Below are 24126 nucleotides of genomic sequence, written 5' to 3' on the forward strand. Positions count from 1 at the left end.
CGTTCCTAACATAACGTGCTGCTCAGACTGACTAGGTTACGTAGAAAGATACGACTACGCGGGACGAGCGCCACAGCTCAAATACCCGGATGAATAACCCGGAAACAAGGGTTCAAAGTTCATACGCTGCGTAAAGGTGCACGATTTTCCCAATCAATAGTATAAAAAACTAAAAGTCCTCTTCATTCTTTTCTAGAATAATATCCATTATGACAGTCCAATACAAGATCACTTCATCTGCAACAAATATATTATTTTCCTACATTTTATTTAATTAATATTATCAAGAAGTTCTGCAAGAAAAAAACGAACTAGATAACATATTAAATTATCTGCATTTAAATATATATATTTTTTATTTCCTACCAAAATTATGTTAGGTGGGGGTACAATTAGGGGTCATAAGCTTAGTGAGACCATACCCCCTTCAGGGCCCATACCTAAAGCACCAAGATGATGGATGAACACAGAGAATTATAAAAATTGTCCCCATGATTTGATTTAAAAGGGACGTGTTAATGCTCTTCTTTATTTTTCTCTTACCAAATAATACATTTTCGATTATAAATTTTTTGGAAGTGAAGCAATTTTTTCTGAGCTCAGCTCTTCAGAAAATTGTAATTTGCCTCTGCAGAAAACTGAATTAAAAGTTACACACACAGAAAAAAATAAAAAATAAACACACACCCAAAACATAACCCTTGTGAAAATAATACCCAGGTGGAAACAGGTGGAAAGCCTTTCAAGGAAAGAAAAAATTATATTGATTGGAAGAAGGCTATATCGCATTGCATACTTGATAAGACAAATAGCTAAATCGTTTGGTAACTTTCTTTCCCCATACAATTCCATACTCAACATTATTATGAACATTTATTACTACATGTATGAATGAATCGCTCCACATACTTTATTTGTCCCTGAAGGAGTAACAAAAGGCAGATGGTTTAGAAACAAAATAACAAACTAGCAACTCAATATGGCCAGTCACACCCAAAATAATAATACCAACTCAATCTACAAGTGTGCTATAGTTAAAAAAAAAACATTGAATAGATAAAATGTACACACTGTCCATTTTGTCCCCTATATTTTCACTGATTAGCACCTTTGTTACTGTAACTGGTTTTCCTCTGTTGATTAGTCAGGTATGTTAAGTAATCAAAATGGTGTTTCAAGTAAGATTATCTTTTAAACATTTACTTTTGTAATTTCAGACCTTGCCTCCAGCGTCATTCTCAGCTCTTAGAATCTGTTTACCTGACTAATCAGGATAAATGGAACAGCCTAGATGATGTGCAGCCTTAAAGCCATGACTCATTTTACAAGAGGAATAACAATGATTGAAAAAGTCATTGATTAAAAGATAAATTAATGAAAAATATTATATTCATAATAGCAATTGAGACCCCCTGATCAAGTAAATGGACTGGTTTGCGTTCATCCTTGATCCTGGACCACACACTATAATTTCAACCAGCTCAGGTCCTCAGATCTGAAATAAAAAGACAAGGTTATATTCAACGTAATAATCATACAACATTTATTTCAAAGAGCTTGTCCAGCGACAAGAACACACGCACGCACACACGACGCCTGACACTCACTGTGCCTGTGTCTTTGTGATTTGCTGCCCTGAGGACATGAGTTCTGCGATCAGAGATACAGCAGGGTCAAACATGAGACTTGCTGCTGCGACCACCACCTGCTCTCTGGAAACACAACACAATGACAACACAGCAAATTATACTAAACATTATACTCAAGTTCAATAAAAGGAGTGGTATAGTACACTGCAGCTGCTTACTTGATGTAAAATGCTAGGAACTTTCCTTCCTCCACTTTGCCTTTGAATATGATTTCTGTGTATCCTTCCCCATAACCTATAATATTGAAAAGAAGAAAAACCATTTATGACTACTCTTCATCCATTTAATTCAAATCAATTACGGCGCAACGTTCCTCAAGATGCATCACCTGCGTATCGGATACTTTTTCCGAGCAACACAGTCCAAAAGAACGGAACAGAATCCATCATGGTGGGCTTGTTCAGCATGTTTAAGGCCGCAGCTCTGCCTGTGGAAGAGAACAAATCAAGCAATCCCTTATGACAAATAGCTTGCATTCAGAGCCATCAGCTCTTTAGCTGCTGCCTGAGTGTAACACGATGTCTGTATCGGCTTCTCCACTATATCTATCTATCACTTCCCAATCAAACCATGGTTTCTGGACTGGTAGTGAAGTGTTACCATGGGAATGTGCCATCTGCCAGTGGCCGATCTGGACCCTCTGACCCCCGCGGATTGGGAGGGGGAAGGACGTGACATCGCCAGCACCATAGATGTCTGGTACGTTGGTCTTCATGAACTGGAAACAGAAGATTCATATTATGAATATTATCATGTCACCAAATCAGAGACTCAATGTAGTTTTGAACGACACACAATGCCAAAGAAAACTTGTATCAAATCGCATCTGGCCAGGGTTATACCTCATCAACGACTACAGCCTTCCTGGAATCCGTCTGCACCTGGCTTCCCATCAGGAAGTCAGAATTTGGGACGACACCTGCAAACCATATTCATTTTCATCTGCAAGCCATTGTCAAATTTACTGCTGTATAATTTCAATAGTGGCAATTCTTATTTTACCAATTCCTGCGACCACAACATCCGCTTGCAGAACGGCACCACTCTCCAGCACCACTTCGTTAACCTGAGTATTGTCAGAAAGACGTTTTTAAAATCAGAGACACAAGTACAGCCAAGTGAAGTTTACAGATCAGGTTTTTACTATCAAAGTCAATATATGGCGTTATGTGTCTTACTTTGCCATCTTCTCCCCTGATCTCTAGAACTCTGTCCTTCATGTAGAACTTGACGTTATTTTCCTCCAACATCTAGAATAAAAAAACAAAAAACAGGGGAGTTTGTGTTATTTATAAACACACCACAGTCTGGCAGCACTGATACCATGAAGATAAACCAGTAGGTTCTTACATGCATCGCCATCTTCCCAATCTCGGGGCCAAGTGACCTTTCAAAAGGGTATTGAGTGGTGCCAACCATGGCCACGCTGGCAGCTTTATTCGATAGGTAAGAAGCCACCTCCATGCCTGGGCAAGAAGATAAACATGAAACACATTTTGGAGGAGTCTTTTTCATACACAAACATTACAAGGCTGATTGTAAAAAAAGAGCTCATAACTTAACCAAGTGCATATATAGTAACAAACCGAGATGTTAAAGGGAATATTATTCTGTAAAATGACACTTATTAATTAATAAGGTGACAATCCAATAATAATTTGATTGTCACCAGTCAACACTTCTCCCACTATCTCACACACCTATGAAGGATGCGCCAATGATGACTGCCCTTTGACCCTGACAGGAGTTATGGATGTCCTGGGCATCCTGGTGAGTCTGCAGCAGCTTGACTCCCTTCAGGTGTTGGCCAGGACAGCCTAGCGACCGCGCCCTAGCATCCGGAGGAGACAAGAGGGTTACGGTATAATAACTCACCTGTCTGGTTTAATCCCATGACTAGTCAGACGTGGCAGAAAGCTGAGGAGCTAGTTGGATTTTTACATAGTGTGACTATATTAGTCTGCAGTACTTGCTCTTCTTTAACACGGTAAAACAGACTCCATATAGCCCAGTAGGAGACCTTTGAAATACCACCTATCGAAAATATAAAATAACATCAGACTTTTCTCAAGACGGCATGGCCTAACAACACCTTTTGAAAAACAATTGAGTAAGTAAACCATCTGACCTGTGTCATTATCTTGATAAGTGAAGCTTTGGAAGAAGATAACGTCAGAAACTGAACACTGTGATTCCATTGTACCACAATGCAAGTTGCATAGTTATTTGAAACAGCTGTGTGTGTGTGAGAGCTAATAAAGGTCTGTACACGGTAGTTGTCAGGGAGATGGAAGGAATATGCATTCTGACCTACAGCCGGTAGAGATGAGCAGCTGGTCGTAAGGTTGCACTGTTCCGTCACTCAGCCTCACCACCTTATCGACCGGCTCTACCGACACGACCTGAAACACACACACACACACACACACACACATTATGATACATCTACTCCTGCACTCTATGTCTTTCCATGCGATTGGGTTGCTTTGGGGCTGCATGAGGTCGCGGTGGATTTCACTAGCTAGCTTCTTTCCCACCTCTAATTATCTAGGCAATATGGGGTTTGGTTATAATTTATCAATTAACCAAATAAAATTAAAGGATTATTTCTAAAGTAAGTAAATTAACAAAACTTTTTTTAATTTTTTAAAAAGCAAACACAATATTATGTAGGTTAGTCTCTCTCTCGCCTACCTCTTTTTGTGTCCAGACCTCTATCCCATACTGTTTGAAGAAGTCCTCCGAACGAAGGAGAATTTGTCTGCTCTCCGCATTCAATGCCTACAAAACATTCCGTTTTTTTGCTTTGTGGTAATAAATACACATATCACAAGATTAGAGCGTTGTAACTTTATTAATCCTGTGGGAAATTATTGAATATATATATACATATTACATCCTATAACATATTAATCTGGTTTGACTGGTTCGTTTACCTTGCTTAATTTGGGTTTGTCAAACGGGGGCAGGGCGTCTTTGGTTACCATGACGATTCGACCCTGGTAAGAGTTCTGTCTCAGTGTCTCGGCACAGAGCAGGGCTGCGGGGCCTGGGCATAAGCAACATGCGGTGTTACAGGCTGAAGTGCTGTGCGTGCTGCTGCGGTGGTCTCAGAGGGTACGTTACCTCCTCCTATGAGCAGGGTGCTGTGGTTGACCTCTGGCTCTCTGCTGCTCATCTCTTTCACCCGTCTGCTGAGCTTCAGAGCCTAAGGAGAATGACATCCCAGCAACCACAACCATTCATTAGAAAGAGGGTAAACCATTGTTTAAAGAAGTTTCTAAAAAATGTATGGCCTCATTTTCTCGGCCTTCAATTACCTTTCGGTTGAATGAGATGTACACGTTGCCATCCTCGACTTTAACCTGTCAAATGCATTCAAAGCACTTAGAGACACAACCATTTTGATATTAAGCCACATTAAGACAATTATATCCAAAGCGACTAGCGAGGTGAGGTAACAATGTATAAGGGTGTAACTATGAACAAACGTACTTGAAAACAATGTAGTTCACATTAACCTCGAGCACACAGGAGGTTTGTAGATTTTAAAAGTAATGTAGGTTTGGAATTCTGAAAGCCTAAAAGTGGATAGGTGTGGCTACAGATGTTTAGGGAAGATACAGTATATCTATTTAACCAGCCAAACCTCATTAATCCTTTCTCTTTTGTTACATGACCCAAGACATTTTCTCTAACGGTCGCTCCATTAACTTTGTGGTCAAACTCGTATTTCCGAACTATCTCACTACCCTGGCATTATAAAACAATAGTTGCATCAAAAGGTTCATAATTACCTTGTAAGAGGGCAAACAGTCGAGACCTGGAAACTCCTCTATATCTCCAGTCATTACATTGAAACAAGCACCGTGGAAGGGACATCTGACCCTGTTGCCCACCAAAGCTCCTGAATACCCAGATAAATTATGTAAAAACATTAGCAGGGGCGGCTTGTAGAAAATATTACACCATGTTTTAACTTAATAACGTACTGCCGCTTCTTCTCCTTCTCAGACATGAAATGGCATGAATGATTAGGGCTTGAACACGATACGGTACATACATTAACACTTACCTTTAGGGCATTTTAGACCCATTAAATAGACATAAAGCGAACACAAAGAGAAGTATATTATCCCAGCTTTCCTCTATTATTCTTTTCCAGGCCTAGGAAGGACACCCCTTCTGATCTGCCTGGATACACTAATAGTGATGATCAGTAAGCATTTACCTTTGACCAGGGGAGCGTTATAATGGGTGCAGCGACTACCCACAGCACCATACCGGCCCTCAGTACGGACCAGCAGCACCTTTTGGCCCTCCACTTCTACCTCCCTCATTCTGGAAAAACACCGGCAAACACATGAAGGCTGGCACAAACAGCACTGCAGATATCAACAACAAATACTTTGGTAGAAAGTAGGCTAATCATAGATTAATATTAAAAGTATTGGAACATCTTACTGTCCATCCTGTAGTTCATCTTCTTGGCAGAGAAGTGCAGTCACTTCTCCTTGCTCTGCTGTCAAGTCTTCATTCATTCTGGAAAAGGGTTAGATGTTGGGCTCTGATTATAAATTACCTATCTGGTGTTATCAATGAGCTATTTGGGCATATGCATTATTATATATATTTATTACGAGGATATGATAGAGATGATCGCGATAATAACAAGAGGCTGATTTAATAGCATCTTAACAGCAGCATCCTAATCTATAGACATGTGTCCAAAACGTATTGAGGAAACTACAACCATCGGGTTGCAATATGTGTGTGTTTGGGTTAGTTATATTTAGAATCCCACCTGTCTCCGAAATGGTAGTATGATATTCCTCAATCCAAAATAATAGAGGTAGATTGCCAAAACTCCGTCTTCCTCGAGTACAACTGCCAACCGTATGGATAATGCATGAAAGGTTGTGTTGTGCAGCGTCAAGGTCTCGTGATAGGTTACGCGCTGAGAGGCGTGCCGCGTGGTCTCCGCGAGACTTGGTCCTGTCATTATATTTATAAAAAAGTCGTGCATAATTCAACCTTGAAAATCAACACCCCCTATTTTTCAATTTGAATAAAATATTTCTTTCAAAGGAACATCCATTATTTTGGCCTCTAGTTGTGGTTCCTCTCGCACATTTTTTCTAAATTGTAATATTTGTAAATTATTTGTAACTGTAGGGCCTACTTCTCTCAAAAGCCCACACAAAAGCCCATAGAAAGAGAGTATTAATAGCCATTCATTGTACTGAATAACCAATCATGACCATGTGACATTTAATCATAAAGAAGGTGGTGGAAGATCTTCTTCCAACAAGGGACCTAATCTCCATGAGTGACCCCCTTACTCACGTAGTCTCTCCACTAGGTAATCTGCATCATTCTGTCATTGAAATATCTCAGTTGGTTATATCTTGTTCTATTTTCAAGCATGCACTGGTCCTCCACCTCTATTTTGAAGGTTCCCACAGCGTTGGATCCCACCTATTTTGATGACAATAGTCATGCTCTTGTCGACCTCGCTGCTGACAATACTAGACTGACATCCCAGACTGATTCGCAAATACAGTTTGGAACCTCTTAGTTCATTATCGTTTTCCAAAGGGGGTTATCAAAGGGTGCAGACATACACCAGAGCAATTAAAGCATGACCTCTTGGATTTGTCTGGTTCCCAACCTTATTGCGATCAATAGAGTTAAATGTCTGCAAAATTGGAGATATGTTATGATTAGAAAACGAGCAGGAAGAGTTTGTATTTCTTGAATTTAAAAATGATGAATTTAAACAACTCTACCACTTCCGATATCAAAAACTGAAAGTCAAAGTGGAAGACAAAACGGTCACACGCTACAGATGGGGAAATGTCATAGCCTAATCTTCCAATCCACAAGATAATATCATATTTGTATGATAATAATGTTGTGGAGGTGTGTATATCCGACAGGGTCTGCTCTAGATGTTATGGCCGTATATCCTGCAGGAAGGTCAGGAGGTTTAATGATAACATTTACAAAGTTATTGTACATAAAGCTGTATCTTTAAGGTCCCTCCCATTCAAAGCCATGTGTACCACATCAAGTTTGGTGCCGGCCTCCATAAGGTTAAGCTTATCATCCTAGTGGACCTAAGCTTTGCACCCTGGTGGACACTGCTTTTGACATGTACTTGTTTGTTGTATTTTGTACTTGTATGTTGTCAGTCTCACATATCTTGCTGTGAGACAAGATATGTGAGTGTTTGAGATGCCCCTGGGACCTTGAATTGTAAATTGTATTTAGTTTTATTTGAAATAGCTTTGTGCATTCTTGGGCCAAATACTCCAAATTGTCTTCTTTATTATCTTTGCTTTTCATTAGAAAAATTATTATTTACCGAACAAAGAAACACGCATTTTTTTCGCGTTTGATAACCACATGGTGTCGCTGCGGCACTAAAAACGTGGTATTTTTGTTTTGTTTGTTTTGACGTGTAGCCATGGTAGACCCACGTCTTTCCCTCTACGTACAATATCAATACAAAGGCTCTAAAATACAGTTTCTGTTTGTAATTTTTCGTCACTACCTCGCAAAGAATACAGGCTAATATCGTCATGAGTTGTAGTAGTACTGAATACCATCAATGCGAATAGGGGCGTGGTTAACGCACGAGGGCTGCACTAGACGCGCCCCCTGACAGTAGGGAGGGACATCTGTTGTTATATAGTGTACTCTAAAAGTTACACAAGCAAGGAATGAGCTTTTATAATTGACCTGATCCACCTCAGGCGTTGAGCTTGCCCTCTAACACCACCTCATATCGATTCCAAAAAAGGAGATTCACCTTGACCACAGTCTATTGTCCCATTTTCTTTGATTCAAATGTAAATCCTGAACACCTTGAGGTAAGTTGTTTTGACAGATTAATCAATTACGCCGTCTATGTTTGGAAAGCAGCTTGAATATATCTCTCAAAATTTGATGTTTGATGTAGGCTTACAATTTTTTAATAATTCGTCTGAAACTGTTTCTCAAGTAGAACGTCTTTCTTGGTCTTTCTTTAGGATATTCATCTTTCATTGTTTTTGGAATATTCATCGACCACCAGCTTTTCCACAAAAGCAAATACACCATGGAGTTAAATTCAGTGATTTTAACAACTGCTGGGTCCGCCGTTTTTTTCCGATTGGTAAATAATGCGTTCGGACAATTACCAATGCCAGAATCTGCGTGCAAAAATGCATGGAGATGGAGAAATATCTGTACATCGTTTGTCCACAGTATCATCACTGGCATCTGGGCAGTACTCTGGTAAGTCGTTTTTGGCACTCAATTGGCCTTGTTTTGTTTTTGATTGTTATTTTTAAATCACTCATTGAACTGGACCGCATTCTTTTGGTTAAAATTTCTTCTTTCTTTTCAGCTTTTTCCTTCACCCACAGATGGCTGAAGATTTAATTGAGACCCATTCTGTTTTTTCTCACGCGTTGGTTTCAGTTTCAATTGGTGAGTACGACCCTTTGATTGGGATGAGAGGAGGGACAAGGACAACTCCATACATTCTCCCAATGTATTCGTGCGATCAGTTTTTTTTCAAAAGTCTTACCTTAGCTTAAAATGTAGGCCTATTAGCCAGACAAAATGCATACAAATAACAGTGTATTAGAATATTTGTGGTGCACGTATCTTACAAAATGGGTGCACTTTCTCTAACCTCATTACCAAAAAAGCACATTTTAATTGTTTGGTAAGCTGTTGCCATGTGTATCTGAAATTAATGGACAGTCTATCTCCCTGTCCTCCTTCAAACTCACTTTACAACATTCAGCATCACAAGAGTCTTGTAAACCAATCCCCTTCTCTGTATCTGTGTCGCTCAACACAGGCTCCCCCAGAATTCTCAGAATGTCCTGCATTCCTAGTGAAACAGCGGTTGTAGCTAAAATCAATGGAGGGCATTCTTGGTTCGTCCCAGGCACCAAACTAGTCCCATACTGCCCACATCCCACACCCATGTGGATAACCAGTGCATGATCTCAGAGGACTTATGCCCGCTGTCTGCTGCAACTGTATCTATGGAGGGAAGTCATGCCCCCCGCCCCCCTACCAACACCCGCAGCGAGTGGAACCGCTTCCTTTATGCCCCCCCCTGGTCCCCACCCACGGCATGGTCTGATTCTGGGGGACACAGCGGACTCCAAGGTCTATTGTATACTCAGCCATTCAGCTCTGTCCTGACTGTGCCAGGCTTCAAACTGCACATTTGCATTTGGACGGTCAGTCATTATGCACTTGGTGGCTTTAGGCCCAACCCCAGGCTCATACAACGGACAGACTGAGGGCGCATTCGCACTAGGCAAAGTTGCCCTGTACCGTACTCGAGTACGGTTGCCTCTTGTAAAAACGTCATCAAGTCGTAATACGTCAGCGGCAAGCGTCCGCTGCTTAGTAGAACAACAATGGAGAACAACACAGAGAACACAATTGGCACTTTACTGACTATGTTGTTTTTGAAACCGTTCTACCTCAGATTCAGCCCTCTCTCACTGAGCGTTTTTACACTGCCAAATATGCCGTTTTATGCCCGCCTTTTTCGCGGTGCGGTCCCCGCGTTTACACTGCCCGAGGTAAATTACCTGCTTGAGCTAGCACCCCAATTTACCCTCCCGGACCCTGCACACATTTGCGGTTTATTGGGTTTCATTCTGTTGCAAATGTGACAGCTCCGCGTTTCAAAGGGGGGGGCTTGGGTAGGGGTGTTGCTGTACAGCGATATCATCATGAGCAGTTCTAACTGGAGAGAAAGTGAAATCCGCGAGCTGCTGATCATGTGAGAGGGTGATGCAGTCGTGTTAAACAAAGACGTTGAAAGATCGTGCGATCTACGAGAAAGACGCAGAGGAACTTTCCTTACGAGGCTTTTGTCAGGATAAAAAACAAATGGTCAGCAAATAAAGAATATGTTGGCATTTTTGCAGCCTACACTCAGACGTGAACTTATTCTTGCATGCGGGTGTCTTCATTCATAAAAAAAGTTAATAATTACGTATGCAATTTATTCTAGATGTCTAGACTCCATGCGCAGCCACGCCTTCTCAAGTGAACCAAGAAAGCCCGCGCCGTGACGAACGGGGGATTTTTTATCAAACACTCAACCTCGCTATGGCACCAACGTGAATCCACTCGTGAACCGCTTGCCGCCATGTTTATTGTTTAATGGGGTAGAAGGGTCGCATGGACTATAAAAGTCATCCAGCTCAGGTTGCGTCTCCGTGCGTGTGCGCCTGTCGGCTCATTAGCATCTATAGAATTGAACTGTACTTGAGTACGGATGGTGTGCTCAAACTAGCCAAACGATCTAGACTTTAGGGGGAAAACGTACTTGAGTACAGTGAAGATGGCCTAGTGTGAGTGCACCCTTAAAAGGAACGAGCTAGTCGACTTCCATCGAGCTTCCTCAACATCTCTGTTGCTATAAACTGGGTTGACCTCTGACCTCTTTTTTTTGTGCGATTCCGTTGTACCTGTTGACCGATTCACAAATGCATATTTTAGTTTTTGATTTTCCAATGGGCGGCAACAACCGGTTAGGGTCAACTCTAACCCAGGGGAACACATCTTTGTTGTTTATGAAAAAAATAAATAAACATAGGCCGCTTCATCCTAGCAAACCTGCCCGAGATTAGCTAAACAACTGTGATTGGCCCAACCTGGGACAGGCCTTCTGGAAATCTGTCTGAAAGGAAGGGGGCCGGACGCATGTGCGAGAGAATAATAGATGAGCTGCCATACTCGCCTGGGGCCCACCAAAAGGTTTAGTACTATGTGCTTGTTCTCGGTGCACATAGATGTAAACAATTATGGATGGAAGTGGCATCAAATTACCTGCAGAATACAAGAGCAATCGACGTGTCAAAAACACTAAGAGTCTGTTGGTTTCTTATGCGGGATACTACCCTCAATGTGTGGAGCAACCTAAAGATCAGAACAGTAAGAGGAAAGAAAATCTGTTTATAAATTAAAAAAAAACGAACACAGCAGCTCATGTTTTTGAGTTCAAAAAACAAAATCCATATTAAATTCTCATAAGGCCTATAGTCCCACATTGACCGATGGATGTGTTTTTATCATATTCACAAAAGAGGGTTCATTCTAACCCCCCCCCCCTCCCCCCTTCCTCATCTTAAACGCCTCATTGTTTTTCCAGTGTTTGAAAAGCAGTTTCCATGGCTACAGCCGATAGCTGGTGGGGGGTAGGTGGGCATTGTATAAATAGCTCCTCATCAAGCCACATCTTGGTTGCCTTTCCCGTTGTAGTCATGGAAGCAGGGTCCGACACTGACACGCATGATGTTGGAAGAGGCTGCTCTTGAGCTATAGGAGGCCGACTAGCATTTGGAGGGTTTATGAGTTGGTGCATCAAAAGCCTAAAGAAGAGGACAAAACTGACTAACACCGGATGTCTTCACAGGTTATTTCATCTATGACTTCTTTGACATGGTGGTGCACCAGAAGCTCAGTCAGTCCTGGGAACTTCTCTTTCATCATGTGGTGGTAAGTGATTCAGCCGAGAGCTGAAGACTGAGCAAACACAATGGTCAAGGGAAGTCTTGGGAGAGTATCTTGTGGGCTGATATCAGTTAATCATTAACAAAAAAAAGTCCAGATATACACCAGTTTTGATCCCCTTATTTAAGCCTTGACCTGTTTTACAGCCAAGTATGTGTCTTACAGAACCCTCCCCCAATCTCCTATGATGCTAACCACACATCTTTTTATCAACAACCTGAGCTCTGTCAAAATAACCCAAAGACCAGTGGCAATGACAGGGTTTCCCGGAAGTAAATGTGAATAATGTAACGAAAGGCATTCACATGAGTTGAAGAGACACTCATATTTGGCATTGTCTAAAGATGTTTGTTTGAGAAAGAGGCTTAGTTTGTTCCATGTGGTTTTAGGTAAAGGAGAACAGATCTTCATGCTTAGTCTCTGTGTTGGTGAATCGAGACAGAAACCGTAGATGTGGGCTTGCAGTCCTTTATTCTTTGTATGTGACATTCCAGTGCTTCATCGAATGTGCATAGGCACGTTGCATAACGGGTTGTAATGTACGCATTCAGCAATAAGGCAACTGAGTAACCGCTCAAGGAATTTAAAGCAGACATATTATTTATACTGGTATGGGGTGCACATGTATTTATATTAGTGATCACTCTCACTGCAGTAGTTCGGAATCTGACTACAGTAATAGTAACTCGCAGTATTATTCTCACTGCAATTCTGGTGACACTCACTGCAGTTGTAGTGACCCTCACTGCCGTAGTACTGGATCAATCTAAAAGCCATAATAGTGACTCACTGCAGTGACACTCACTACCGAAGTTGAGTATCTTGCTGCAGTACTAGTGGCTTTCACTGCAATAGTACTGTCCCTGACTGCAATAGTACTGACTCTCACAGCAGCAGTCGGGACTCTCCCAGCAGTACTCATGGCTTTCACTGCTGCAGTGACTCTCACTGCAGTAGTAGCTGCGCTCACTGCAGAAGTAGTGATCGGCCCTGCAGTAGTTGTGACCCTCACTGCAGTGGTACTGACTCCAACAGCAGTAGTGGCTCCTACAGCAGTAGTAGTGGCAGGCCATTCAGTAGTTGTGATTCTCACTGCAGAAGTAATGACTCTCACTGCAGTACACCCTTATTCAGTTAAGAGTGGGCGGGTTAATGTTGTTTTCGCCTTCCCTCTCTGGGAGTTAAGTCAGAAGGAGCCCCAACTTGGCTGGCAGCCCTCAGATGGTCATCACAATTTGGGGAGAAAACGGCGAGGACCTTACCTTTCTCCCCTTTCTCTACCCCTAAACTGGGTCAGCTTTTCTCGCTCCCCCTCAACACCCGGGTATCTGCCAGTGTTTTTTGTTTTTTATTCCTCTCGCCTTCCTTTTCCAGTGATGTGCAGCCCTGTATTTAGTAACTTGGTCCCTCTTCTTTTTTTTTTTTGGAGGATTAATGGAAAACAAAGATGTATTTGGAAAGGAACGGGTGGAAAGAGGAAATACTTGTTGTCTTTTAATGTGCTTCATAAGTCATTGTTATTACTCATGGTGGGCTGAACTCTCTAATGGGTGATCAATCGTGTGTGTGTGTGTGTGTGTGTGTGTGTGTGTGTGTGTGTGTGTGTGTGTGTGTGTGTGTGTGTGTGTGTGTGTGTGTGTGTGTGTGTGTGTGTGTGTGTGTGTGTGTGTGTGTGTGTGTTACCTACAATTTGACAAATGCCTTGAGAGTTAAAGCCACTTGCAGCTATGCCATCAGCAATAGGGAAATCATCATGACAGTACTGAATGTGAACCATTCATACAAACCATGTTATTTCCATTCCATAATGTTAATAATTCTGAGTGCTGTATGAATACATTACTGGCTAAAGAATCTGACACAGACCCTATTGTTGTATTGCTTCACGTCTGATTGACACCGATTACAGGGTCTTTGGAGTCCACTGCTTCTGGTTTTTCCATTTTAACACAGGAACACGCAGCTGTGGAATACTGTAGGACCACAAGAACTCAGTGCGGAAATTAGCTTGTGGTAGCGGTTGTGGAAGGAAAGAAACTCTTATAGCATTTTAGCCAAGTAATTGATTATTTTTTGTGGCCAAAGATATAAAAATGTTTTCACCCTTATTAACTCTATTGTAACAATCTCTAATTGCTTATCTTATTGTTGCTATTCTATCGCCTCAGTGTTTTCCAGGACCGTTTCCTGTACCTAGCTGACCTCATTCGAATGGCTGCTCTTGTCTCTAAAGTTCTTATTATTTTACTCTTACACTGTATGAAAAAAAAAGTTCTTACTCTAGAACTTGCTGGACGAGGGGAATAACAAATTCTTTCCATTCCATTTTCAAATTATTCCTCCCTTGTTACTTAGTTCAGAGTTGCAGTCTGCTAGTGTCGAAGAAAGACCCAGAACATGCGACTATTTCCACATCTAGCACAATTGAGGCTGATAATTATGGGCGTCCGTATCCTCTGTTAGTTCATGACCTTTAACCTTGGCTTGTCGAACTGTTATTCAGACACCGGATGCAGTCATGGCAGTGAGGTCATTAAAATACACGTTAAAAATCAGAACTATGGCACTGTCAAACAGAGCTGGCTGGAAAATGTGTATTTGGATTAATTCTGTCCTTATACACCGGCTATTCCGTTGCTGAAACAAGGGAAGTCTTCCAAACCATGCTTGGAAATACTAAGTCAGTGGCGTTACGGTTACCCGGAATACAAACCCCAGTGCGTTAGGATAATTTTCCTTCATGGAGATAACATGTCCATCTTGGTGGATGTCTCTCCACAAATACCATCACCCTTTTCTCATTAGGTGGAATTGAGTTTATGAGAGTCAAGGTAGCCAACGAGTCTCCCATTGGCTAATGTCAGCAACATCACGCGGGAGCGCATGCGGTGTCCAATCACATCTGTTCGGCTTTTCCCCTGTCCAGTCTTATCAGACAACAGCCTCACCTTTTTTCGTTCTGTTACATCCTCTAACTTTATCACCAGGCCTTTGGGCTTCAGCCTGTTGGACTGAGGCGCATGTTGGTATTTTATGAATGAATCTATATGTGGTGACACTGCATAGCACTGTGGTGACGGCCCAGGGTTTGCTCTCTCCAGGTAGTTTAACCAGAATAACTCGTCTTTACCAGAAGCCTTATCTTCCCGGCCCATCAGGTTTTCCTGGCTTCGCCTTATCTTTTCACTGTTTATTTTAGCCCCCCGTTGTCATCTAAACCTACAATATAGTACGGCAGCTATGAGACATTGCATCATATTGGTTTTGCAGGGAGCTTCTATGTAATCATCCATGGTGTGAAGCATCTTAACCACAACCTTAAAGCCTTTCATAAACCTGATTATCTCTTTTAAGCCCTGACTGCATCTTCTCAGGGCTGCCTGGATTTTCTTGGTGACTTGAGGGGAGTTTAGGACTGTTTCCATGGATGCCTGAAATGGGGGTTTTCCCCTCAAGGGCTGGCTCTCTTTAAACTAACATTATCCAGTATAGCCGGAGCCATTTGCAGAACAGTGGACAAATACCAGTGACTTTAATCTGATCCAGAGAGCCGCCACAAACAATTGCAGGGTGCGTAGGAGTGCTCTGATGTGGGAGAACTTGGGTATGTTGAAGACGATCCTAGTTGCTGCATTCTGGGTACATCCACTAGGTCCAGGTCAGAGTAGAGAAGAGAAAGAGGGGTGTGTGTGTGTGTTGCAGGGGAACCCTCATCCAGCATATATTTCCAGCCACGATGACAGACATCTGGTTTCCACATGAACCACAGTCTAAGGAAGTCACACATGCACGCACACACAGGCAGGCAGTGACTCCCAAACACATATGTACACACACCGTGTTTTTAAGGTGATTACATTAATAATGTATTCGCCTTCTCTTGTTCCTTAGTTCTCATTGTTGTATTTTCTGTTAATTATTATCCTCTCTCTCTCTCTCTCTCTCTCTCTCTCTCTCTCTCTCTCTCTCTCTCTCTCTCTCTCTCTCTCTCTCTCTCTCTCTCTCTCTCTCTCAGAGCCCCCTATAATCCATCCAGCAGCCTTTGTCCCCTCTTCAGTTCCCTACCCCCATTCGCCCTGTCTCTTCCACACATCCCCACCTTCTTCTTTTTTCTCCCATTCCAGTGTAAGAGCTGTTTGACATTGGCTGATCCATTGGCATGAACACTTTTTTGGGGGGGTCGAGGAGCATATCTCTAGTCATGTGGAGGTAGGGAAACTAGTTTAATGTACAGCTAGGTGGGGCACTTGGGATCTACTGGGTCTTTGCTACGCCCGATGACTCAGACATGCTGGTAATTCCCTACCCGGTTCCTCCTGAAATTCCAACCCACCTACACATCCTGGCCGAGCATGTTATTGTGTGTGTGTGTGTGTGTGTGTGTGTGTGTGCTTGTGTACATGTGTAACAGTATGTGCACACAGTAAGAATCTACAGTTTGCACATCAAACACACAATGTGAGGTAGTTTAGTTTCAGGCAATTCATTCTGTTCTCTGCTGTGATGGGGATGCAGGCGAAAACAATTATCAATGTTATTTCAGTGACTTTCTGTCAGAGCAAACGGATGAGTATTCATGAAAATGAAATTCCGTGGTGGAGTGGCTGGAGTCAGCTGACAGCTGGCTGATCTCCGGCCTGTTGTCGGACTGAGGCTAACGCAGGTCTCATGACGGTGGCCATGGCCTTCGTGTGTGTGTGTGTGTGTGTGTGTGTGTGTGTGTGTGTGTGTGTGTGTGTGTGTGTGTGTGTGTGTGTGTGTGTGTGTGTGTGTGTGTGTGTGTGTGTGTGTGTGTGTGTGTGTGTGTGTGTGAACACAAACTTAAGGGACAAAGTCTGACAGTGCATGGTTATACTATGTTTAAGTGATTGTGACCATGAGTGAATGGTGATGCAATCATGAGCCTATATGCATCTCTTTTAAGGCCTTTTCGTAGCGTTTTGTAATCATCCCATTTAGTTTTCCCAGAGTAAATTCAAGCCCCATCCTTAATGCTCCTCGCAAAACATCTGACCAGGACCAGATGGTAACAGATCCCTGTTCCCATATCCCTAAACTTTCCTTATTTCAAAACCGGAGCCTTTTGGGTATTAAGGCAGAACAACTGGATGACCGAATAGCTTCGGCCATTGTCTTTTTATTTGTTGTGATGCAACAACAAGAAGGCAAACGCACCTAAAGTCATACTGTTTTATACAAGATATCTAACTTCCTCCTGGTACATTCCCTGCTTTCACTCCTAATAAGGCCAATAACGCTGGTGATTGGCAGCATGAAGCTGTGTCCTGGTCACGTCTGGTCATCTGCTCAGTTGCATGATTTGCTGTTATGCTCCTAACGGAAAGAAATCTGAAAACGTCGTTGATTTATTTCACTGCCAAGCAGGTTTGGCAGAAAAGTTTAAATCTATAGTTTGAATCGATTTCATACATGGGATGATGATGGTTTTCATAGCCAGCATGCCAGATGAAAGCGCGTGCGTGCGTGCGTGCGTGCGTGCGCGTGTGTGTGTGTGTGTGTGTGTGTGTGTTAAATAATCGAGTCTTGACGGCCTTGATGATCTACATACATATCTCACCATTTGCCATTCAATCCTCTTGTTTAACATGGTCCATAGGTTCTGAACATGTCTTGCAGTCCTGCCAACACTCTTAGTTTGTTATCACAGTTGTTTTGTTTGGGGATATGTATTGTTACCTTGACTTAAGATTTTCCTGTACACGCCAATAAATCCTCTTTCACTTCTTTACCGAAGATTTTTGAAAGATTTGTGAAAAATGTACAGAGATCATCACTAATCAACATGTATGACAATAGTGTTGGACATACTGGTTAAGGTAGCCTTTACATGTTGCTTTAACATGGCAACCACACAGTCAGAAAGACACCAGGCTGGACATATCCATACATACATTTGCATAGAAAGGTTCAACGCCCTGCATATGAACGAATCCTCACTGGGATCAGTCAGATCCCAGTGAGGATCTGATTAAAATCTACCGGTTGTGCAGATTTTAATTGAGCTCAGTGGGAGGCCATTATTGGAAACAAACAGAAACACAGCACTGTTATTCATCCCTTTTTGTTTCATTTAGATAGGATCTGGCCTTTTTAGGCATATGCCCTTTCTGTCTTTTTTTTTTAACTTGACTTACCTGTTGCTAGGATTTAGGAGCAATTATTTGTTGGAACTGGTATAGCCATACATCAGCTGTAGGGGACTGGTATGAGGTGCGAGAAATTCTGTTTGAGTTGACTCTGTATGAGCCAACATTGATCTTATACGAATCCTGGCTAATGTCAGACCCATCTTGGAATCTCTTCTGTGATTGGTTGGAATGCATCTTGCCTACCAGTCAAAGGCAAAATTGCAAAATTGCAAAGTTGCAGTTGAAATCTCACTCACTCACTCACACATACAGAGCAGGTTAAAACACCTGTTTTTTTGTGTAGTTACTCCCATTCTTCATACTACCTTACCATGTTCATGCAAATCCATGAAGGTGAATACTTAAAATATAGTCAGGAGGTTTCCGTCACCTTTTGACCCACTATGAAAACGGTTGTGTGTGTCGGTCTTGTTGTTGACGTGTAGCCTCTTGTGTGAAGCACCAGACTTAACAGGGTTTTAGCTGGACAACGTCAGCTCATGCTGATTCATGCTTGGCTTCAACAAGGGGATTACATGGCTTTACCAAACCCAGTGTGCACCCCCCGGCCACTGACAGAATGGGGCTTGGTTTCTGGTATCATTTATATCAATAGTGAGACATAGATGGCCAACATATGCTCTCGGTGGCCGGGTTGAGGTTGGAACCATTGTCACCCTAGGATGGACGTTTGCTGGCTAAACAGGATGATAAGCCTGTATTTTTGTCCCTTTTGTCTGTTAATAATTGCCTGGGCTACACCTCATGAAAACATGTCTTGAAGTGAAGTGCTCATCCTCATGATGTGTGGGTAGAAAAAAGTGTTGAGCTGCTTCGACCTTAAGCTGGCGTCACACCGCCTTGCGGCAGCTCACCGCCTCCATTCATTTCAATGAGGGAAGGGCGGCAGAGGGGAGGCGGTTACAAAAGCGGCTGTTGGACCAGGAAGCGGTTGTAGCCCACGTGAACGGGCACAGATTTTGCCCTACCGCTCGGCTTTCCCCGCGTTGAACCTTTCGGCGGCAGCCGCCCGGCGGCGACAGCAGCCGCTTTTGGAAACCCCTGGCCCTTCACACCGCCACGCTGAACCCTCCGGCATCCAGGCGGTGACATGGGCGGTTATCGCGCGGCGGTGTGCAAGCAGCTTTAGGGTTGGATTGTTGCTGTGCTCTTTGTATTTTCAGTTAGGTGTCCCATTACAACAGGCGATGTTATCAGTGTCGTGGAAGTTATGGTAAACACTACCGCTTATTTTTATGTCCTTCAAACATCATAAAGATGAGACCACCATCATAAAACCTTAGGGAACAACCTTTTCACTCTTAAATCTACACACTTGTATAACGCTTACATAAAATACTCATCAGTGTTCAAGGTCTAGAACCTCTGGGGCCTGATTTAAATGTTTAGGTTTCTTTTATCAAGCTCATTGTGTTTCACATTCAAATTACGTTATGGTATGAACTGTGCGTGCGACTGCACTTGCCCCTACCTCAGTGGTTATCCTATTTAGAAATTGTTGATGATAAAACAGAAACTGACAACACACTAAAGTAAGGGTGAATCCAAAAATCTGGACCCATCCCATGTAGAAAAAAACGATGTGCCTGTTTGCAGACACTTATTAAGTGCATGGATGGCTGCACTTGCTGACCTCAAACACGAAAGGCCATATCAGATGTTTGGCTTGGCTACATCTATTTTAGAAGTGGTCGTGAAGTATACCTGCCATACCCTAGTGGAATTTCAATGAGGAGGGTTCCGGAGTTTAAATTAGTCTTGTCGCTTACGTCAAAATCTCTGCTACCTATAGGACTTGTATATCAGAATGCATCATGTTTTTGTTGTTATTGCTGATACTACGCCCTTTTGTGGTGCCACGAGATAGTTGTGTTAATGTAAAGCCTTAAATTAACGTAAATGTACTGTGACCTAGGTATATCACGATTAATTACTCAACAATTAATTACTTAAAATCCTATCCTTTTATACTTCTGACATTTTTTATTGTACAGCTTTAGTAAAAATGTATTGTAACTTCATTATTGTAATTATTCCCCACCACGTTTATCCATGCATGTGTTTTTCCATGCATGTATTTTTCCGCTGTTTGCTAAAGATGTGTGTGTACCAATGGCGCGCACAGTGCTGTTCCTCCAAGTGTGTCTTCATGTATTTTACACATCTTGCCCTCTTTCTCGCTCTCTTTCTCTCTCCCGCGGCCCGCCCACTCCCTGCTCCCTCCCTCTCCTAACCCTATGGCGCCCCACCCTATAGCTGTGGTGCGTTTCACACGCAACAGTACATCGTGCTCACGTGTCCTGTTTCCAAACATGGCACCCGTTTTTTGGCCCTGACCTTTCACTCACTGAGGGATATAAACAAATGCAAGGTGAAGACTGTTCATTCTCAAAATACCAATAGTTGGACAATAGGCCACGCTTTATTTTATAATTAATTAGTTCTCAAACTGCCCCAACCATTGTTCACAGCATCCGATATGCACTTTTTATTTTTTCTAAATGCCTATATTTGTATCAGAATACCCTTTTGTCCTCTTCTAGATGGTAATTAGGCTGGTGGATTTATGAATGGTTTAGTTACGGCTTCTGGCAAGTCTTGCCAGGGATTCGGGAATCCCTTTTGGCGCCAAATGCTTTTCTGTTGTGCAGATTTTCCACCTGCCACAACACTAATGTGGGAGGGTATGAAGCCTGCACGCCTTTCTCGGCTATGTTGTTTTTCTCGCTATTATCGAATTTTCGGTTCAGCTAAATTCCCTGTAGTTGGCTCATGGCGGCTGCCGCCACCTAGTGGCTATTTGTTGATTACATCACAGGCGTTTCATAAGAATTGAATTCCAAAGGTCATTGTCATGCACTGTCTTACTCTCAGATTGGAGGAAGATATTAAATGATTTGTTTTCAAGTTTCCACATCAAGTGCTAGCCTGCCGATCAATCAGCTTTTTGTTTTCATTCCGAAAGTTTAAGGCCTGCAGCTATGCGTTTTGTAAACGTATGAAACTAACTCACTCAGTCGCTCACTTTCTCTGTCTCTCTCACCTCTCTCAAATGATTGGCCTGTAAAAAATAAGCAAATGGCAAAATGACCAACCTCTGTCTCTGTCTCTCTTCACCCCGCGCAGGTGATCACGTGCTTTGGCATCTCGGTGCTGTCCTTCCGCTTCGTGGGCTTCGCCGTGGTGGCCCTGCTGGTGGAGATCAACTCGGTGTTCCTGCACCTGCGGCAGATGCTGCGCATGGCTGACCTGGCGTCGGGCACCCCCTACCGGGTCAACAGCATCGTCAACCTGGGCACCTACGTGGTGTTCCGCATCAACACGCTGGCCTGGATGACGCGCTGGCTGGTGCTGAACCGGGACAACGTGCCCCTGGTGTCCTACACGGTGGGCAGCGTGGGCATGGCCATCATGACCGCCATGAACATCGTGCTCTTCTGCCGCCTGCTGCGCAGTGACTTCCTGAAGAGCAGTGCGCGGGAGGGCAAGAAGGAAAAGGAGATGTGAGCAGGAGGAGGTGGCGATAAGAGGAGAAGGAGGATGGGGAGGAGCAGCAGCAGGAGGAGGAGGTGGTTGTGTAGGAGAGATCCGGTTGATTCCCAGACATAGTTTTGCCGTATATATATGTATACACACACGTGTATGTACTATATCAGTCTCAACACTTTGTACAATAATGCCTGATTCTTTTTTTTTGGAAATTGTGGATTGTCACACAAGCGTCCGTTGTGCCTCCAAAGACAACAGTTCTTAGTGAATTACCTCGTTTTGGCCCACTGTATCCGAATATCTGTGCTAGGAAGTTGGGAGGAGCACATAGGAACAGCACATACAGACATGCTTTGTGCAGAGAGCTTTCCACGGCCTTGGTTTGCTTGTGGTTCCATGGGAATGGGCAAGCTATTGTGAAGCCTCACATGCTGGTGAGTATCGCCTGAGAATATGTAAGAATTAATGAAGAAAAAAAAGTCAATGTGCAGTACAACCTTGTAAGCTAACTCGGGTATAATATAATATTGGATACTCTACAAACAAAGTAAACACTGTTAATGAGACCATTTTGAAGTATGCCACATGCAGTATGTGGAACAAGTAATAACTTTTCAGCTAAACATTATTTTCAAAGGTAATAATTTTCTCTTCTATCAAGTACTTTGGAGTATGTGGAGTCTTAAAATGTCTCAATTAACTGAAGCACTGAAGTCTTAACTAAACATGCTTGATACCTCAGGGACTATATATGCTTTTGCTTTCTCTCTTGCTTATTACAAACCTTGCTCTAAATGTTAATGTCTCTTTTTAAGGAATAGTTGTCTTTCGTATGTGGCAGTTCGAGACAAACTGGACAGTGTCTTGCAGTTGCATTGTAGTAAGATTTTCCTATCTATTAGTAATTGGACTATAAGATGAACATTCAGACGGAGTAGACGGCTGCTTGTTATTGTTGTTGTTGTTCTACTGTTGGCATACAGAGGGCGCTGCACTCCATACTATTACCTCATTGGCTACAAAACATTTTTCATAACCTCAATACGTTTCAGTGCTATTTTACTATTTTACTATAAGTATATGCCTATTAACATGCAGGAGCTGTTGCTTTTGTCCTTTTTTTTTTATATATATATATATATATATATATATTAGTGATTGGAAAGGAATGAATCAGCTTAAAATCGCATACAAGCACTACCATTATGCCTTTTGTACCGATTTCCATCCTGGCATAATTTCTTAAAACTGTTAACATTGTGTAAAAAATTAAGCTATTCTTTTTTAATGGTTTATCGTATATGGATATTTTTGTATATTTGTAATTTATTTGTGCTAAAAGTTGTGAAGAAAAACTTTTGGAAAAGGATAAAAAAAAGAAAATCTGCTGTGCCATTTGTGCAGTTTATTTGTTTACTTTAATTGATATTAAATGTTAAAGCCATGATGTGGTCCAGCACTGTGCTTCAGTTCTTTCTTTATTTTTTGGGATTTTCTGAACTAAAATAGTTTGCCCTGTTGTGTGAAACAGCATGTCAATATTGATATTGGCTGTTGGAGATCCTAAAGAGGGCTACAAGTATGTGGGTGCACAGTGATTGGTAGTCTAATTTGCTGCCCTATAGAATAATTGCATTTGAATGATAGGCTTGGCCTCGAAGTTACTGGTTTACGACTTCAGGAAATAGCTGAATGAAACATGTTATCCACTCATCCTAATCAGCCCAAAGTATTGGGATGCAGTGATTTCCAAATGTACTTACTATTGACATGTTTGTATAAGAAAAGCTTAATTTGTGCTGTGTTTTTTTGATTTGTCTATCGGCATACATTTATTCGGTTCCATTTCTGCAAACTCTTCAGGCAGCTTTACCTTCTGCAGCTTTCCACCCTGAATATGAATGTGTTTATTGTTATTAATGACTGTATGTTGCCATTTGATGGTGTCCACTTCTGCTTTGTGCCTTTGTGATTTTTTTTTTTCATGCTACTATCCCAAATCATTGTCCTTCTCTCACCATTTGACTAAAGATTTGTATTATGGTAAAGATGAGATTCTGTCCAAGACCTATTTTTCTTATACAATATGAACAGTTTGTTTAATCTTTTTGTTATTGACTACATTTTATTGGACTAGACATGTAAAGAAGGGTTAATGTAAAATGGGATGGACTTGAGTGAAGTGGTTTGATTATCTTATGATTATTTGTGATTTACCTTTTCTTTTTCTTGCTGAGGTGTAAATCGTTGGAATTGACGGTGGTTTATATATATATATA

At 42.1% G+C, this 24126-nt stretch overlaps 2 protein-coding genes across 2 annotated transcripts; one reads left to right on the plus strand and one right to left on the minus strand.

Annotated features, from left to right (window-relative positions):
- Positions 1-495: 495 nt before the first annotated feature.
- Positions 496-6626, minus strand: aifm4 (apoptosis inducing factor mitochondria associated 4). Its single transcript, XM_060076416.1, has 19 exons — positions 6454-6626; positions 6114-6191; positions 5881-5990; positions 5447-5556; positions 4970-5014; positions 4776-4857; positions 4586-4698; positions 4344-4430; positions 3960-4051; positions 3350-3480; positions 3000-3115; positions 2828-2899; positions 2652-2715; positions 2492-2568; positions 2250-2367; positions 1978-2076; positions 1808-1883; positions 1608-1712; positions 496-1495 (listed from the first exon to the last, which is right to left on the minus strand). Exons 2-19 carry the CDS (start codon positions 6188-6190, stop codon positions 1465-1467), a joined length of 1605 nt encoding a protein of 534 aa, XP_059932399.1. The 5' UTR covers position 6191; positions 6454-6626; the 3' UTR covers positions 496-1464.
- Positions 6627-8236: 1610 nt separating this feature from the next.
- tlcd2 (TLC domain containing 2) lies at positions 8237-23306 on the plus strand. The gene is made up of 5 exons (XM_060076421.1): positions 8237-8524; positions 8684-8930; positions 9043-9125; positions 12091-12173; positions 21485-23306. The coding sequence occupies exons 2-5, from the start codon at positions 8752-8754 to the stop codon at positions 21863-21865; spliced, it is 726 nt and encodes a 241-aa protein (XP_059932404.1). The 5' UTR covers positions 8237-8524; positions 8684-8751; the 3' UTR covers positions 21866-23306.
- The last annotated feature ends 820 nt before the right edge of the window (positions 23307-24126 follow it).

The sequence above is a fragment of the Gadus macrocephalus genome, chromosome 16 (assembly GCF_031168955.1).
Source record: "Gadus macrocephalus chromosome 16, ASM3116895v1".
Lineage (NCBI taxonomy): Eukaryota > Metazoa > Chordata > Actinopteri > Gadiformes > Gadidae > Gadus > Gadus macrocephalus.